Below are 17,739 nucleotides of genomic sequence, written 5' to 3'. Positions count from 1 at the left end.
GCTACACGTTGCACACCACGCAGCCCCATCTACGCATAGATGTCATTAGGAGACACAAGCCTAAACGGGCTCTTCCTAGCTGGATATTCTTGAGAGGCCCCACTGACGAGAACAACCCAAGTCAGCAATGGCTCTCACTTATATTGATGTAGGGTATCTTAGGTGTCTCAAGCCTAAGACTCCCCCTTAGTCCATATGTCTTAAATATTCCATGGTCAGGACACATGACCATAGGCTAGCCTACCCTCCATAACACTAGCCACATTATGTCCATGGATGGACATAACATTCACCCCCCCTTATTCAGAGGTCCTCCAAGACATAAATTCTCGGAATTGGCATTGAAGAGAATCAACACTTGCTATCCTCATTCGAGCGATCTTTCCAACTAACTTTCATTCTGGAAAAATCATGTTCCTAAGAGGTTGTTCCTTATAATCTAGAGGTATTCTGGTTCATGGGGTACATAAGTGGACAAATCCTCCAACTTACGAGTTCTTCCTCAGAGAACAAGTTATCTTCAGCACCCATAACCTCTTTCAGTCTATTGACATGAAAGACTGGATTTACCTGAAATCCTTTAGGTAACTGCAGCTTGTAAACCACATCATGGGGTACATAAGTGGACAAATCCTCCAAACTTACGAGTTCTTCCTCAGAGAGCAAGTTATCTTCAGCACCCATAACCTCTTTCATGGGGTACATAAGTGGACAAATCCTCCAAACTTACGAGTTCTAGGTATTCTGGTTCATGGGGTACATAAGTGGACAAATCCTCCAAACTTACGAGTTCTTCCTCAGAGAACAATTTATCTTCAGCACCCATAACCTCTTTCAGTCTATTGACATGAAAGACTGGATTTACCTGAACTCCTTTAGGTAACTGCAGCTTGTAAACCGCATCATTGATCTTTGTAAGGATCAAAGACAGACCGCAATAGCAATGAGATACCCTGTATAATACAGGACCAGTGCGCATTATCTGAGAAACTTTTGGGATTCTCAAGTAAACCCACTGGCCTTCTAAGAAAACTCAAGGTGTCCACTTCTAATTAGCACCAAACTGTGCTCTATCTTGAGCACTTTTTATGCATTCCCTTGCCAACTGCAACAAATCATGTGGCTGTTGAACAACAAGATTTGCATGAATATTTTCAGTATTGGATTGGGCTGTGCAAAGTGTGAAAATTTATGCCATGCTTGGGCTGCATGAAGGACTAGGCTGCATTGAAAAGGTATGGCATGCAAGCCACAACTTTCCCTTCCTTATAGAACTTTCCTAAAAGGATTGGATTCCTACTCCTACATAGCCACTTGGCAACTTTAGAACTCGTGGCAGTCCACCCTTAGTTTGCATGTCAATTACGCATACATGCACATACAACGCTTGCATGACACACAACCAAAAGTGAAAAGTAGAGATTTCCAACAGTCACCGAAGCCAAAGTCACTTTCCAAGGCATGAAAGTAGGTGCATGTCAACATGCACCTCCCCTTTACCAAAAAAGTAGGACTGGAAGGGTATGTCAGCAGTTCCACTTTAGTTCTTCACCAAGCAAGCATGCATGCACCCTCCGGACTCCGGAGATCCACAAACAGCCTAGACACATCCACACCTCCAAGGCAAGCTGCCTTGCAGCCTATTTTCTGCAAACTGCAGCCCTAGAAGAGCATGGCTGCACCTTGCAACAGAGAGCAAGGAACTCAGCTCCTGCGAGCTTCCCCTCCCCCCCTCGCCGTTACCCCCTACCTCCCCTTCGCTCCCCCCCCCCCCTCGCCGCGTCCACCTCCACCCCTCCCGTCCGCCCTCGACCCCCGTCCCCTCTCCTCCCCCCCCGCCGGCACCCCGCTACCCCTCGCCTCACCTCCGCCCCTCGCTCCATCCCGCCCCTCGCCTCACCTCCGCCCCTCGCCTCACCTCCGCCCCTCGCTCCATCCCGCCCCCTCGCTCCATCCCCGCCCCTTACCTCCGCTCCATCCCGCCCCCTCGCTCCAACCCGCCCCTCGCCCTCGCTCCAACCCCCCCCCTCGCCGCCGCTCCAGCCCCCCCCTCCGCTCCATCCCGCCTCGCCTCGCCCGCCTCCGCTCCAGCCCGCCTCGCCCCGCCTCGCCCGCCTCCGCTCCATCCCGCCTCGCCTCGCCCGCCTCCGCTCCATCCTCGCCCGCCTCCGCTCCATCCCGCCTCGCCTCGCCTCGCCCCCTCCGCTCCATCCCGCCTCGCCTCGCCTCGCCCGCCTCCGCTCCATCCCGCCTCGCCTCGCCCGCCTCCGCTCCATCCTCGCCTCGCCGCCGCTCCAGCCGCCCCCTCCGCTCCAGCCGCCCCCTCCGCTCCATCCCGCCTCGCCGCCTCACCCCCAGGCTCCACCGCCGCTTCATCTCTTCTTGGGTGGCAGCCTGTTTTTCTTCATCGGAAGCTTGCAGTTAGTCTTGGCGGTATGGCGGCCCCCAGCCCGGATCCGGAGGCCCAGTCGGACCCTCCCTCTCCAGATGCCTACCGCGTTATCCTGACAGAGCAACAATCATCTCGTGTTCAGGAGGTAGCCAGTGACTTTGCTCGTACCTCTGTTTACGGTAGAGTCATTGGACACTCCCCCTCCAGGTCTACCATCAGGGACTGGCTCCAGTCCACTCTCTTGCTAGAGGATGGCCATATCGAGGAGGTGGCCCTTATGGGAAGGGGCATCTTCTGGCTCAAACTCTCCAGTGAGAAAGCTGCGAGCAATCTGATTGCCGGTTCCCCCACATCGGTGGATGGGAAGATCATCATGATAGTCCCGTGGTACCGTGGTTTCAGCGCAGCGGATTTCGACACTCGGTTCCGTATACCTCGCCACCCAGTGACACTCGTTTTTCCAGGGCTTGCTACTGAGCTGCGGCCGATTGTCAGGGACTTGGGCTCCCATTTTGGCTGGGTTATGCACGACACCTTTGCCGACGCGGTGACCACGGCAGGAGCTCCCCGAGTCCGTGTGGCTGTGGCGGATCCTGCGACTCTCCCTGCAGTGATCGAGATCGTTACAGGTGCCGGCAGTATCACCCAGAGCATGATAGTCACCGGACAGCCAGGTCAGTGCCTGCGGTGCCATGGCTTTGGGCACTTGGCGGCTACTTGTCCACGCTTTGCCAGCTCGTCTCGACCCTCCCCGCCCCCGCCCCCTCCGCCCCCACCTCCCCCCCCCGGACAGCCACGTCAGGAGGAGCCGAGGCAGTCGGAGCCTGGGCCAGAGGTAGTGGGCGGTTGGACCGAGGTTCGAAGGAAAAGAGGAAAGAATAAGAAGATTTCGGATAAAGGCAAGGAGGCAGAGGTCACCATTCCTGCAGCAGCACTCCACAGGCCTGACAGGCAGATGCCCCAGGGACCTGGGAGAGCCTCTTCTTCGACGGCAGCCCGCCCTCCACAGCCTCAGATCCTCCTCTCTCCCACCCCCCCGCCTTCTCCCCGGTTTCCCCAGTTTCCCCCCCCTTCGCCCGCCCCGCAGTTTCAGCCCCCGCCTCCTTTTCCTCAGTCCCCTCCCCCTCCCCCTCCCTCTCAGCCCCAGTTCCAGATGCATCCCCATCCCCCTCCCCCCCCTGCTCCCCTCGCCCCTCCTACAGAGTTAGCTGCACCGTCGCCTTCCCAGCCGAGTGCAGCCTCCGCTCCACCTCCTCCACCTTCTCCGCCAGTCGCCTCCGTGGAGCCCGAGTCGCCTATCCCGCAGCCTCCTCCCCCTCCTCCCCCGCTTGCAGGACACCCGGTGTCTGTACCACCAGTGGAGCAGGTTTCCCTTCCCGCTAGCCCCTCAGTGGCAGACTCAGCTGGGTCTCAGCTCCAGGAGAGAGAGCTCCCTCGAGACTTTTACAGATCTGGCCCCTGGGACTACCTGGATGTGGCCGACCTTGGGACCTTCCCGGCTTGTCTCGACATTAGTATCTTCATGCTCCGCAAAGGGGCGGATGGGAGGATTGGTGCCTTGGCTCCCAGGGATGGCCCTAGCTTCGCCTTCACGTTCCTCAGCGATGGCACCGAGACCTGGACAGACGACTCGGTGTGGGAGGCTCTCAGAGAGCAGACACACGCCCAGATTTGCTCCTGGATAGGCTCGTCCGGTGGGCAGCTCCTCGAGACTCAGTGGTCCGAGGGCGATGTGCGCTTGCGGTGGCGTTGCGCTGCCAAACGTTTCCGATTGATCGTGATCCTCAGACCCCCCCTGGCATGGCCTCTTCCCCAGGATGTCAGAGCTTGGTCCCAACAGAAACTCCGAACCTTCTACGGGATGACTGCTTCAGAGATCTCGAGCTGGCTCGAGAAAGCATTTGTTCATGGCACTAGAGGCCTCTCGCCTTTGCTGAAGGTGTTGAAGAACGGGCAGGACGACCCCGTCTCCCCCTCCAAACCTTCTCACAAGCGGCAGCGCCTCCACTCCGATCTGTCTGATTCTTCTTCGACTTCTTCTGCGAGCAGACAGCTGTTCGCAGCCCCCCATCCCTCTCCATGAGCCTACACCTCGTATCCTGGAATGTGAACGGGTTTCACTCTTCGAGTACCCGTGGTCCCAGGAAGCTCATTTTGCGTCAGGAACTTCAGCCTGCAGTGATTGGTCGATTGGATGTACTGCTGCTCCAGGAGCACAAGCTTTCTGCGGCTCATGCCCGTAGCTGCGGGAAGGTTCTCCCTGGACGCTCCTACACTTATTGGGAGCCTTCGATCGGCGCACAGGGGAGGAGCGGGGGGGTCTGTACCTCCGTGTGCGAGCAGTTAGCTCAGTCAGTTTTCGGTCACGGCACGTTGATCCCAGGCCGAGCCCTTTGGGTAGGCCTGAATTTGGAGGGATCCAAGATAGGAATCCTCAACATTTATGCTCCCACAGACCTCAGATGCAGAGCCACCTTCTGGAGGACACTTACAGGGATTCTTCCAGACATGGATTCCTGGATTGTTGGAGGAGACTTCAACAACCTGGAGACCTTGGAGGACCAGCAGGGTAGAGATCCGGAGTTCACAGGTATGGCTCAGGCAGAGCAGTCAGCTTGGGACTCTTTCATCTTCGCGACAGGAGGGAGGGACAGTTGGAGAGACCCGTCCTTCCGGCGTTGGCACGGGAGCCTGGACTTCTCTTGGGGCTTCCGCAGGGAAGGAGGCAGACTCCTGGAGCGGCTTGATAGGTTTTATGTCAGCGATTTGGCCATCAGCAGAGGTGGCCAGGCGGGCATTGTTCCAGGGACGACACTATCCGACCATGCGCCTGTGCTCCTCTCATTAGATTCGGCAGCCCAGACTCTCCCCCCCCGATCATGCAGGATTCCCGATTCCATCTTCTCGAGGGCGGACGTCCGTAGCAGCATTTGCAGTCTTTGGGACAGAGACTGGGGGGAGGGCATGGATCTGGTAGACTCGGTCGCGCAGGCTCTGCAGGAGTCCAGCCAGATCTGCCAGCTCGCAGCCCTACAGGTTCGACAGGATTGGTGGGGCAGAGAGAGAGCTCTTCGGAGGGACCTCGCCTCCATTCAGCGACTTCAGCAGTCTTCCCCGGGCTCGGAGGAGCTTCGGATCCAGGCCCTTCGAGCCAGAGCCCTCTTGGAGGAGACCCTCCAGCGTCGCTCCGAGTTCTCCTTTCACGCCTCTCTCTCCTTCTGGGCCCGGAAGGGTGACCGGATGTGCAGGGAGTTCTTCAGGACACACGGCCAGAGAGCTGCAGGTGATCAGCTACGGAGTCTCAGGACAGCGGATGGTCACATTGTTACGGACCCGGGGGAGGTCCTGGGGTTGGCCACTGACTTCTACAGGACCCTCTTCCAGCAGGAGCCACTTGCCCCTCGTGCTAGTCGTGACCGTGAGGAGGTGTGGAGGCACATTCCATCCCTGGTCCAGCCCAGCATGCAGGCGACGTTGTTGGCGCCGTTCACCGCGGATGAGATGTTGGAGGCCTTGATGGCTATTGATGGGCAGAAATGCCCAGGTGAGGATGGGCTATCCCGAGCTTTCTTCACCTCCTTCTGGGACCAGATCCATCAGCCCCTCCTTGCAGCTCTGCAGGGGATTTTCAGCAGCGGTCAGATGCCAGAGAGCCTTTCCTCGGGACTGATTTGCCTCATCCCGAAGGGAGGAGATAGACAGGAGATCCGCCAGTGGCGTCCGATCACTCTCCTTACCACTGCCTACAAAATCCTCGCCAAGATGATCAGTGCCAGAGTTCGACCTCTACTCCCAGACCTCGTCCATGACACTCAGACAGGCTTTGTCCAGGATCGCAGTATCCTGGATAATGTCTTCACCTTTTCAGAGGCGGCGGAGTGGGCTCAGTACAACGGTTCACACCTTGCCATTTTACTTCTCGACTTCGAGAAGGCCTACGATCGCGTGGATTGGTCCTTTTTGGAGGGGACTCTGGAGCGACTAGGTTTCCCGGCAGGCTGGATTCAGGGTATCTCAGCTTTGTACAGGACAGCGTCTAGCAGAGTCATCATTGGAGGCAGGATGGGTGAGCGTTTCAGCTTGGAGAGATCAGTACGTCAGGGCTGTCCCCTGGCTCCTTATCTGTTTCTCTTCTTCGCCGAGGCCATGACTTACTACCTTCGGGCGAGGTCCACAGGGCTCAGGGGTGTTCGCCTTCCACTCCGGGAGGACACGGAGCTTCTGGACTCAGAGTATGCAGATGATACAGCCCTTTATGTCCAGGACGATGAGAGGATGCTAGAGAGGGTGCGGATGGCCCTGGAGGTTTTCTGCTCGGCCGCTGGTGCGAAAATCAACTGGAACAAATCAGTTGGTTTTCTCACAGACCCGGGGGCGTGTTCTCAGTGGGGGCGATTCCTGGGCTTCAGATGGATTCCACGTGGACAGACAGCTAGATACCTTGGCTTCCAGGTTGGCCTAGACATTACGCCAGCTCAGCAGTTTCTCCCGGTGCTAGATTCCATCCGACGGAAGCTGGCTTTCTGGAGCACTGCTAAGCTGTCCCTTGCAGGTCGTGCTTTAGTAGTTAACCAGGTCCTTCTAGCCACGGCTTGGTATGTGGCTTCCTGTTGGTGCTTCTCGAGATCCAGCGTGGCACAGCTCAGGAGGTTGGTTCGGAACTTTCTTTGGTCTGGGGAGGATGGGCAGAGAGATACCAGAGCCAGGGTTGCTTGGCAGACAGTCATTCTTCCGCAGGCGGAGGGGGGTCTGGGGGTCATTGATCCAGAGCTTCAGAGTCAGGCCTTGTTAGGCAAGCTTATCATCCGCGGTTTGACCCCAGGGGGGCAGACGTGGAAGATGTTACTTCAGCAGGGAGTCGGCTCTTGTGTCCCGCGCCGAGGTGGAGAGTGGCTACCGTCCTTCAGGTGGATCTTCACTTCCGCCCCGCTCACTCAGCCCCGCTCCCCACTCGTTCGTAGCCTCCTCATGGTTTGGAGGCGGCTCCGTCTCAGTCTCATTCAGTCCCAGCCCAGCTGTCAGGAGGAGATCGATCGCCAGCCGCTCGTCTGGAATGGGCAGGTCAGAGACGCCGAGGGCCTTCAGCTGGGGGAGAGATCACATATCAGGTGGGACGGCTGGATGAGGGGGCCAGCCCGGTCCCTTCGAGTTTGGTGGGACACGTACAGACATCTGGAGATGGCCGATCTGGCAGACGCAGCGGGAGGTGCACGCGGAGTCCAGGCGAGACGCACGGAGATCGACGGTGCGATCCCAGCCGCTTGGTTGGCTCCACCTGAGCCTCAGGTCCTCATGCCTGGAGACACCCACTGGCTGGGACAGTTCACCCCCCGTGGCATCCCACTGGTGGTCGCAGGACGTTTGGATGACTCCTCTATCGCCTTCTTCGCGGTTTCAGGGGACGGACGACTCAGGAGAGAGGATGCGCTCATTGACCCCCTACTCCCATGGCAGAGGGTTAGGGTCGTAGGCCTTCTGGGGAAGGTCTGGCATACCGACCCTAGTATCGAGCAGGACCAGTTGCAGCTTTGGCGTCTTTGGCTCTGGGAGGGGCGGGCCTTGTCAGAGCTTGAGTGGGACCCAGGAGAGTGGTGGTGGCCAGAGATTGTGACAGGACAGGGGCAGACTTCCTTCTTCGCTTACAGCACGACTCTGGGCAGGCGAGTTCTCGGGAGGATGCAGAGCCGCCCCCCCACCCAGCGTCCTAGCTGGTACGCACAGGGTATTTCCAGGTTCTTTTTGCAGGCTTTCTGGAAGGCCTTGTGGGAGAGCTGGCGGCCGCGGAAGATCTCATACTTCCTGTGGCTTCTTACCCACAAAGGTCTTCCAGTGGGGAGCTGGTTGAGGCAGATAGGCCAGGACGGTTGCTGTCAGATTTGCCATGCGGATGAGGAGTCACCAAAACACTGCCTGTGGAGCTGCATGCGCGCCCAGGAAGTGTGGAGGTGGACTTTCGGGCTTCTTACTCGTGCAGCACCAGAGCTAGGAGTGATCACTTGGGGCGCGTTCTGTTGGTGCAGCACCGCACCTGGTCTTCATCACTTGTTCGAGGCATGCCAGCAGGACCCCACTTTCCTTATCACACAGGGGACGTGGGGGCCGCTCGAGGGTGTCCCACAGCACCTAGCAGAGGCTGATACAGGAGTTCGGGAGAGGCAGCCAGTCTGGGAGATTATCAGCAGCATTACAGGATGGCACATCTGGACCTCGCGCTGCGCGCAGATCCTCGGTGGCACCTCCTTATCGACTGCCCAGATCATGGCGGAGATTTGGAGTGAGATTATTCATACCCTCAGAGGCCAGTGGGACCAGATTCAGGGAGACTCCCGGGCTGGTCAGGAGAAGCGGAGACGCTTCCTCCAGGCTTGGGATTCACAGAGCCTCTTCTTCGAGCAGACTACGCAGGGCCTTCGGTGGCACTACTCACCACCCCGATGGCTGTTCATTCACACTCAGCATATTCCTCCGTGAGAGTATGATTTATTATGCTACCTTTTGGGCTGCGTCCGGTTTGTGAACGCAGCCCGTCAGCTATAAGCTGACCTCTTGTATCTTGTTCTCGAAGTAATATAATTAGAACTGTTTTTTCGGCAAAAAAAAATAGAAGAGCATGGCTGCCCAAATCAGCACAAACAGGCGCAAATCAGATGTTATTCTGCTCAGCTAGCCCTGGAACAGTATTGCGACTGTTCCAGGCTGCTGTACAAACTGAAAACAGCAGGCATCCTCCATGTTAGGCACCAAATCTGGCATTGAGCTTGCAGAGAACTGCTCCAGCAGATTCGTCTGCCTTCCCATGCAAGTGTCAACAGCCAAAACTACTTGCTGCTGCTGCGAATACACTCCCAGCTCCTATCTCGACCTACTTCTACCCTTGCAGACTATACAAAATACAGCCTGAGGAATCAAAAACGAAATTCCAAAACAGTTCGCCATATCTCCAAGCAAAACCACAACATTCAAGCACCAAGGATTCTCTTCTCCTTCCTCTAGCACACAATCAACTACAAGCAATTGCAACAGCCAAACAGATCATTCAAAGCTCTAGAATCAGGAAGATAGACTCGGCTCTGATACCAAATGAAACAATCCCCAAGATGGGGTTCTATGTTCTCCCCTATCTCCGTCCTAACCTGCAAGCATAGCCCAACATCAGTATCCAGACACAGGTGTCGTCTTATGCGTCACCACCCAACCGTAGATCCCTTAGGATCACCCCGAGCTCTAGGTCAAGCAACCTCTGACCGTAGTCCATCCAAGGTAAGACTAGCGTCCCATACCATGTAGCCCCATCTGTGAATAGACGTCATAAGGGAGACACAGGCCTGGACGCGGCCCTCAACCTAGCTGGGTATCCTCCCACTTCCAACCTAAGTGCACAATGGATCTCACTTATATAGATATAGGGTTCTTAAGTATCTCAAGCCTAAGACTCCCCCTTAGTGTACCAAAGGTACCATGTGTCATAACTGTCCCATGGTTAGGACACATGACCATAGGCTAACCTGACCTCCATAAAAACTGAATTTGACATAGGGACCTAGTGACAGAGGGAATCAGGATTGGTCGTACCCTAGCTGTTAGAAATGACCCAACAGAGGGTACGCACAGCGGAAGACTGATAGTATTGCCCAGGAACTCACACAGTGTGGTGTGGGGTGTAGAATCACAAACGACTTAACTTAAAGGGCATAGATGTGCAAGCCAGTAAATAGAGAATCCTCAAAGACAAGTTTAGAAGCAACACTTTATATTTCCGTCCGTCCACAAAGTAGGACAAGATACAATACCAACAAGTTCTCCTACTAACAACAGCCGACCTTGCTGGTCGGTTTGTTGCAGACCAGGTCGGCCTTGGTGGTCGGCCACCTACCGCCCCTCTAGTCGGTTCATTTAGGGCCGGGGGCACGCAGCGATGCCAAGCACTTCTAGATCTCTGAGCCCGCGTGCTCCACCTCGAGCAAATGTAGACTCTGTTGGAAAGGTCACTCCCCATCTGTAAGCCCCCAAATGAGGAGAGCGTGGGGGAGGGAGACCTAGGGCAGGATGTGCCCAAAGAGAGATTACCTGGATGTGTGGATCTGGGACAGATCTGGAGCATTCATGGTTGGTGGGGTATCCCAAGGATGAAAGGCTGCATCAGGAGCAGCTCATGTGCAAGAAGATGGCGGGGACACAGTGTCTTGGATTAGGCCTGGCATGAGGCACTCAGTGGACTGCAGCAGGACCCTATGAAAGGCGCGCTGACATCAGCATGTGTATGGAGCAGGGTACAAAGCTGTACGGATCTGTACAGGCTGCTGCAGGGCAGTGTACGGAAGAGGTATGGCCAGGACAAGGCGCCGGCAAAGGGCTGCAGCAAGGCGCAGTATAGTGGGGGTCTATGGGCAGGTCTATGGCTTGCAAGCAGGGCTGGCAGGTGGCAGGACAGCAGCAAAGGAGCTGGACCCTGCATGGAACAAAGGGCCAGCAAAGGGCCCTTATATAGGGCTGGTTGGGCTGAGCCAACCAGGTCGGTTGGGCCAGCCGACCTAGTCTGTCCAGTCGGCCCAGTCAGGGCAGACTGGTCGGTATTTTTGCCAGGCCTCAGACCCCTATAAAAGGAGAGGCTCTTGCCTCATTTTAATATCCAACATCCAGCAGCAAAAGCAGGAGCAGACACGAGCAGCCAGGAGCCACTCCCTTGGGCCTCACACTGGGGATGAAGGAGAGTTGAAGGTGAGCTGCAGACTGAGTTCCTAGAGGCTGGACCTTGGCTGTCTACTAGGGCAGCAAGGAGTTGTGATCATCATACCTTCTGGAGCAGCCATTCACAAGCAGGTTGGAGCAATGGAACAGGGACCTGTGTGCTGCAGACAAAGCTTGGCAGGGGCTGCCCACCTAGGCTGATTCACAGGCAGTAAGGTGGAGAAGAACACACTAGACGGAAAGTCTACAGACGCTCGAGGTGGAGCACGCGGACTCGAGTCTAGAGATAGCCAGCAGATAGGAGAAGGACCTTGTGGTAAGATCAGAGGACCACATCATTGGTGGGACTTTGGATCTGTCTCTTTTGTATTGTGTCCATAGTTGTGGACGGAAATATATATTTTGGTGGTTTCTCTATCTGGTTGGTTCATTGTCTATTGATGAGTCTGCACACCTATTGTACGCACATAAGTAAAGAAGTTTGTGATTCCACACCCACACCGCACACTGTGTGAGCTCCTAGGCATTACTATAAGTCTTCCGTTGCGTGTACCCTCTGTTGGGTATCTTTTCTAACAGACTCTCTGTCTAGAGTGATCCTCTCCACCTTGCTGTCTGGAAACCAGCCTAGGTGGGCAGCCCTCTGAGTGAGCTAAGTCTGCACGTCTCCAGCCAAGCTCACCTCAAGGATGAGGCCCAATTGCTTCTGCTCCGCTGCTCCAGATGATGTGATCTCAGCACCCTTCTGCCCTAGAAGACAGTCTAGGTTCAGCCTCTCCCTGGAGCTAAGTCTGCAGCAACACCTCTCTCCTTCACTTCCTGTGTAGAGGCCCAAGGATGGTGGATATGCTGCTCCTTTCTGCTCCTCGCAAAGCTGCTAGGCTGGATATGAATTGAGGCCCAGGGCCTCTCCTTTTATAGGGAACAAGGCCCCCTTGAACCAACCGACCAGCCAGCCCTAAATGGGCCGACTGGCTGGTCTGTTTGGGCCGACCAGTCTGCCCCCCCCCAGTCTGTAAACCAACCTGGTTGGGGGCTGTTCTTCAGACCCGGTGGCCACGTGGCAGCCCACCATGGGCCCAGGCACTCTGCCCACCTGCTGGCCCTGTTCCCGACCTGTTGCAGGCTCTATACAAGGCCCAAAGACCCTGCCATGCAGGCGCCTTTGGCCTCTCCAGATCCCGCCATCAGCCAGGACACCAACAGCCCTGTCCTTTCTCTGGTAGGCCTCCGTACAGCCCCGTACAGTGGGGCCGTACCCTGCTTTGTGCTGCCCACGTAGCAGCCTAATCATGCCTTGGTCTACCTGCCCCATGCTCTCCTCATTTGGGGGCTTACAGATGGGGAGGTGACCATTCCAACACCCCCTCTCACAGACACATCCAAGCCCAATGCCAACACGTCGATGATGATGTTCCAATAACTCCCCGGTCGTAGTCCTTTGGAACTTTCCGATGTCGAAATCTTTTCCTGGCTTTTCATCCAGTGGCTCCTGCTCCACCAGGTCTAGTTTTGCTTCCGCACACCATCTTGGTACACACGTCCATCTCTCGTAGCACCTCCTGGCACCACCTCCTTCAGTCACGTTCCCGCCTTCGAACTCGAGCAATCTAGCCGTCACGATCTTCCAGTTGTCGCCCTCATAATGAGTGAACAACATGGAGTCTTCCAGGCACCATGCTCTGAGGGTCTATTTCAACCCGTCCTTCCTTTGGCAAGGTCCACAATAAAAGAACATCTCTAGATAACCTGGACCACGAACTCTAAACGCAACTGACTGAACCTGAGTCACCCTCCTTCTCGCAAGGGCACTATCCTCCAGTCGTGGAAGTCGATTCCCAAGAGCTTCTAAATCAGGGTCATCCTTCAGCAAGGTCCCTGCCTTCAGGCTCCCACACTTGTGAGCCTCCTACTTGGGCTCTGATACCATGTTAGAAATGACCCAACAAAGGGTACGCACAGCGGAAGACTGATAGTATTGCCCAGGAGCTCACAGTGTGGTGTGGGGTGTAGAACATTTCCGTCCGTCCACAATGTAGGATAGGATACAATACCAACAGGTTCTCCTACTAGATGCCAAGCACTTCTATATCTCTGAGCCTGCATGCTCCACCTCGAGCAAATGTAGAATTTGTGTCTAGAGTGATCCTCTCCACCTTGCTGTCTGGAAACCAGCCTAGGTGGGCAGCCCTCTGAGTGAGCTAAGTCTGCACATCTCGAGCCAAGTTCACCTCCCGGATGAGGCCCAACTGCTGCTGCTGGTGCTGCTCCTTTCTGCTCCTCAAAAGCTGCTCCCGATGATGTGATCTCGGCAACCTTCTGCCCTAGAAGACAGTCTAGGTTCAGCCTCTCCCTGGAGCTAAGTCTGCAGCAACACCTCTCTCCTTCACTTCCTATGTAGAGGCCCAAGGATGGTGGATATGCTGCTCCTTTCTGCTCCTCCCAAAGCTGCTAGGCTGGATATGAAATGAGGCCCAGGGCCTCTCCTTTTATAGGGCACACGGCCCCCTTGAACCAACCGACCAGCCATCCCTAAATGGGCCGACCAGTCTGCCCCCCCCCCCCCCCCAGTCTGTAAACCAACCTGGTTGGGGGCTGTTCTTCATACCCGCCTGGCCATGGGCCCAGGCACTCTGCCCACCTGCTGGCTCTGTTTCCGAACCTGTTGCAGGTTCTATACAAGGCCCAAAGACCCTGCCATGCAGGCGCCTTTGGCCTCTGCAGATCCCGCCATCAGCCAGGACACCAACAGCCCTGTCCTTTCTCCGGTAGGCCTCCATACAGCCCCGTACAGTGGGGCCGTACCCTGCTGATGTCATTGCGCCCTTCACAGGGCCCTGTTGCAGGCCATACGCCTGCCATGAAGCTCTGTCTTGCCATGCCAGATCAAGGGCTACATGCCCCCGCCATCTTTCCTGCACAAGGTCTTCTTTGTCTGCCCATGTAGCAGCCTAATCATGCCTTGGTCTACCTCCCCCATGCTCTCCTCATTTGGGGGCTTACAGATGGGGAGGTGACCATTCCAACACTAGCTACTTAATAGAGGCATGAAGTATACATTCAAGTAATCGAGCATAGTCAAGCAGTGCCTAATCACACTGAGGGGTCTATTTGTATATGGCACTATTCTCTTTTGCCAGCTTATGGTTGTGTTGACTGTCACTCAAATCTGAAGTATTGGCTCACCCCCCCAAAGCCATGCTTACATTGGGATGTGCTATCCCAGCTATTTAGTGACTCTATTGTTCAAGTGCTGAGTGGAGGTATGATTATCCCTAGTCATTATATGAGGTCACCGAACCTAGCTCAAGCCACCTAACCTGAACGAGTCACCAGGCATAGCAACAGGATTTGTGTCCCAAGTTAACCCCAGCTTCTCAGCTGCACATCTAGTTACAGCCTTGTTAGAGGTTAGCATTCTTGACCACACCCAGCTATTTGAGCAATAAATATTTACCTGAACAAGGAGACATGCTTTTGTCTGGTGCAGAGTTTGTTACAAGCACACAACACAAACTACGGATGCTTGGGAATCATCAACAGAGCCAAGGAAACGATGCACACATTAATAAAAAAGGAGGGATCGATGAAAACTGGCGCAGAGATATGAGCAATTCAAGGGAATGCAATAACTACTTCGGAAATCTCCATAATTTCAAAAACGTGGTGCACCTTCAATAGGCATGGTTTGAGTTGAGACCTCTATGAGAAAAACCAGACGGAAAATAAGGAAAAATGCACACGCCATCAACAACAATGTCCTTGCGAGGACGCTAAAATCACATGAGCAGAAAACAAAATAAACTCTCAATAGGCTAATTAGAAAAGACAGTAAAAGGAAGGAGTGGCCAAAAAACAATATAGTTCACATATTCAAAGGACGTAGCCGATAGCAAGAATGATAGAATTCTACATAAGATAAGTCTTGGAACACAATGGGAGGTCTTGAACCAGGCACAGACCCTGGGAAGATTGGTTAGAAACATCAGCAGATGATAAATACGCAGCTCACAGCTATGAATCGAGCTGTAAATTATAATCTTTGAAATAAGACCATCCTTGGTTTAATAGATCCTGTTGGGTCTCCCTTGGAGATTAAGAATATCCTTTGCCAAATAGAACCTGTTGGGCCTCCTTTCTAGATCTAAAAACATAAGGTTCGTATATGCAAGAAAACCTTCGGTGCCCCAACTAAAAAAACCAACATACCTCCTGTATAGGATCCCGCAGAGTCTGTCTGGTCACTCTAAAGCGTACTCCCAACTTCTCCAACTGTTTCGATAGTACCCGAATTATTGTGACAGCACTTCCAACCTCTTCTTCCAGCTTTCTTATGCGTTCTTCAAAACCAGAATCAGCACCGGCAAACTTGTTGGTTTTATTCCGAAAATGACCCATACTTTGCCATTGCCTCGCTCTCAGGATGGCATTTATTAGAAGTGCTGCCAGCACAAAAAAGTTTTGCCATACAGGAAAGTTCTGAAACCTCGTATTCGCCAACGGTTCCGAAGTCGAAGATGCAACCTGCAATCTCAAAGATTTCCTGATTAGACTACTAGTAAATGTGGCGGACATCCTAAAGTTGTAAAGATAGAAGCAAATTGAATAGATTTTAACTACAAGTAGGGACAACCTACAAGACGGGCCTCCTGCGAGCTGTGATTCATTAAGTAAACTAAGCAGGCGGCAGCGGACGCGACAATGCACACCCCTTCCCCGACTACAAGAACCCTGTCCATCTTCCATGCTCCATCAGGAATTGCGCGTTGCTCGTGTACATAATGAGGGCCTGACAAATAGTTAAGCGACGTCAGGTCAAGACAAGCACCCAAACCTCAATCATGGCACCACCACGAGGCTCTTACCTGTAAGAATGTCTTTGTTTGAATAAGCGGATGCATTGAGAATAAGATGCCTAAGGTTCTTCCTGCGAGCTGCCTTGAGCAACTTCTTCCTACCGATCGCAATCCAGTTGAAAGGTTGGCACGTGATGTTCAATCTAAAAGGAGTGAAAGCCTGCAAAGCAGTAATGGTGGGCAATCGAGAGCAATGAAAGGAGCAGCCACAATGTGAAGAAGCAATCGGAAAGGAGGTCGACAAGAAGGTAACAGGAAGATGAGAGGGGAGGCAGGGAGCCATAACTAAGAAGGAGGAGGCTGAATGATGATGAGAGGCGAGGCAGGGAGCCATAGCTAAGGAGGAGGAGGTTGAGAGATGGATGGACTCAAAGCGAGAAAGCAGCAGATGCGAGCTCCAATTCAAGCGCCATAGCTACAGAGCTTGAAGCATCGAAAAAGCTTTGGAATTGCAATGGATCAAACACAAGGGCAAAGACGAAGAAGAAGGAACTTCTCCGGATGTCCCAATGCTCATGTGGCTTTTAGCGTTTAATCTAGCGGTCATCATGGTACTAGTTTAAGTCATCAATGTATGATTAGTCTAAGAGTTGGAGTAAATGGAATGGACCAATCATGTAGCGTTTGAGGAGTAGTGGAATGACGCCGTCATGCATCAGGCTGTGACATCAAACAATGACATCAGGCTCTGAATGACTATGAACAACTAAGGCTAATTGCTATTCAACTCAGATGATGGCATCGGCTATGAAATCCAACTCTAACTGCTGAAATGAGAGGGCAAAGAGCCAATGGACAAAGTTTAGATGGGTAGAGAGCATGAGAAGATGACACATGCCAAACGATGCACACTCGAACTTAAAGAATGTGAGAGTTTTTTGGAAATCCACCCAATGATCCAAGATGGTGGTATGGAGGTCAAATGGACTAGGGGTGTGTGGGGCCTCTTAGCAACATGCCTCCCTTCCACAGTTTGATGTCAGCAAACAATTTGCCTGCCCAGTCTTCCTTGACTCACAAATGCATGCGGACTTACATCTAAACCTTCATATGGCCATTTCACCTTGAAACAATCGTGCATGTGGTTGTGCGCGCTAATCCTGATTTTTATTGGCCATGGCAGTTCTTGTGAGGCACACTAACTGGATTACTATCAAAAGAAGTCATCAAAGAGAAATCAAGATTGGGCTTGATGTGTGCAAGAGGGGACTACATCAAGGAGAGCTTAAGATTGGGCTTGATGCTTGCAAGAGGGTAGTGCACAAAAATGGCAAAAGCAATGGGAGCTTGTACATGAAGGCAGCTACTTCGTGCAACGAGATTTTGGGATTGTGAACGGTACTGTTTTGTGATTGTGAACAGTACTATTTTGTGTCTAACATGCACATAATATCTGTCTAGGTTAAGAAAGCACAAGGTTTTTCTCCCACTTTAGAACATGATTTCTTTCTTTCCTTCATCATCCCTCTATGTTCGGTTTTGCCCACCAAAATGAAAGGTTCCAACGTGCAACCTTGGAAACCACAAAGGCATGGGGATCTTCTCTAAGGGTTATTAATGTTTAAGGATGGCATATCATAGTCTCCACAATTATGGCAGTTGGTTGCTCTCACTCCCAGTGAGATGGTCTTTGGAGGAGAGGTAGATGTGTGCAGTCAAGCTTCTTGTGTGTTGGCTGGCTTGAAGACCATATTGGTTGAAATGAGTGTCATTCTAAGGATTGAAGACCCTTTGGGTAGCTCCTCCCTTTGTGATATTTGTTGCTTACTCATTGCTCTACTACAGAGCAGTGTAGGCCATGGG

The 17,739-nt window shown here is 53.5% G+C and overlaps 1 protein-coding gene across 1 annotated transcript in view; it reads right to left on the bottom strand.

The window, feature by feature from the left end:
* The window catches only part of LOC147888363 (uncharacterized), a 30,534-nt gene extending 14,093 nt beyond the window's left edge, over positions 1 to 16,441 (bottom strand). Inside the window, exons 1-3 of the mRNA XM_087392111.1 lie at positions 15,946 to 16,441; positions 15,718 to 15,869; positions 15,290 to 15,604 (exon numbers count right to left, since the gene is read on the bottom strand). Coding sequence (XP_087248237.1) covers positions 15,290 to 15,604; positions 15,718 to 15,869; positions 15,946 to 16,270 — 792 coding nt within the window. The 5' untranslated portion in view covers positions 16,271 to 16,441. The remainder of the gene's footprint in view (positions 1 to 15,289; positions 15,605 to 15,717; positions 15,870 to 15,945) is intronic.
* Positions 16,442 to 17,739: the final 1,298 nt, after the last annotated feature.

Source organism: Dipteris shenzhenensis, chromosome 21 (assembly GCF_047967505.1).
Source record: "Dipteris shenzhenensis isolate YYH24624 ecotype China chromosome 21, Dip_SZ_1.0, whole genome shotgun sequence".
Lineage (NCBI taxonomy): Eukaryota > Viridiplantae > Streptophyta > Polypodiopsida > Gleicheniales > Dipteridaceae > Dipteris > Dipteris shenzhenensis.
This window is presented reverse-complemented; position numbering and strand designations above follow the sequence as displayed.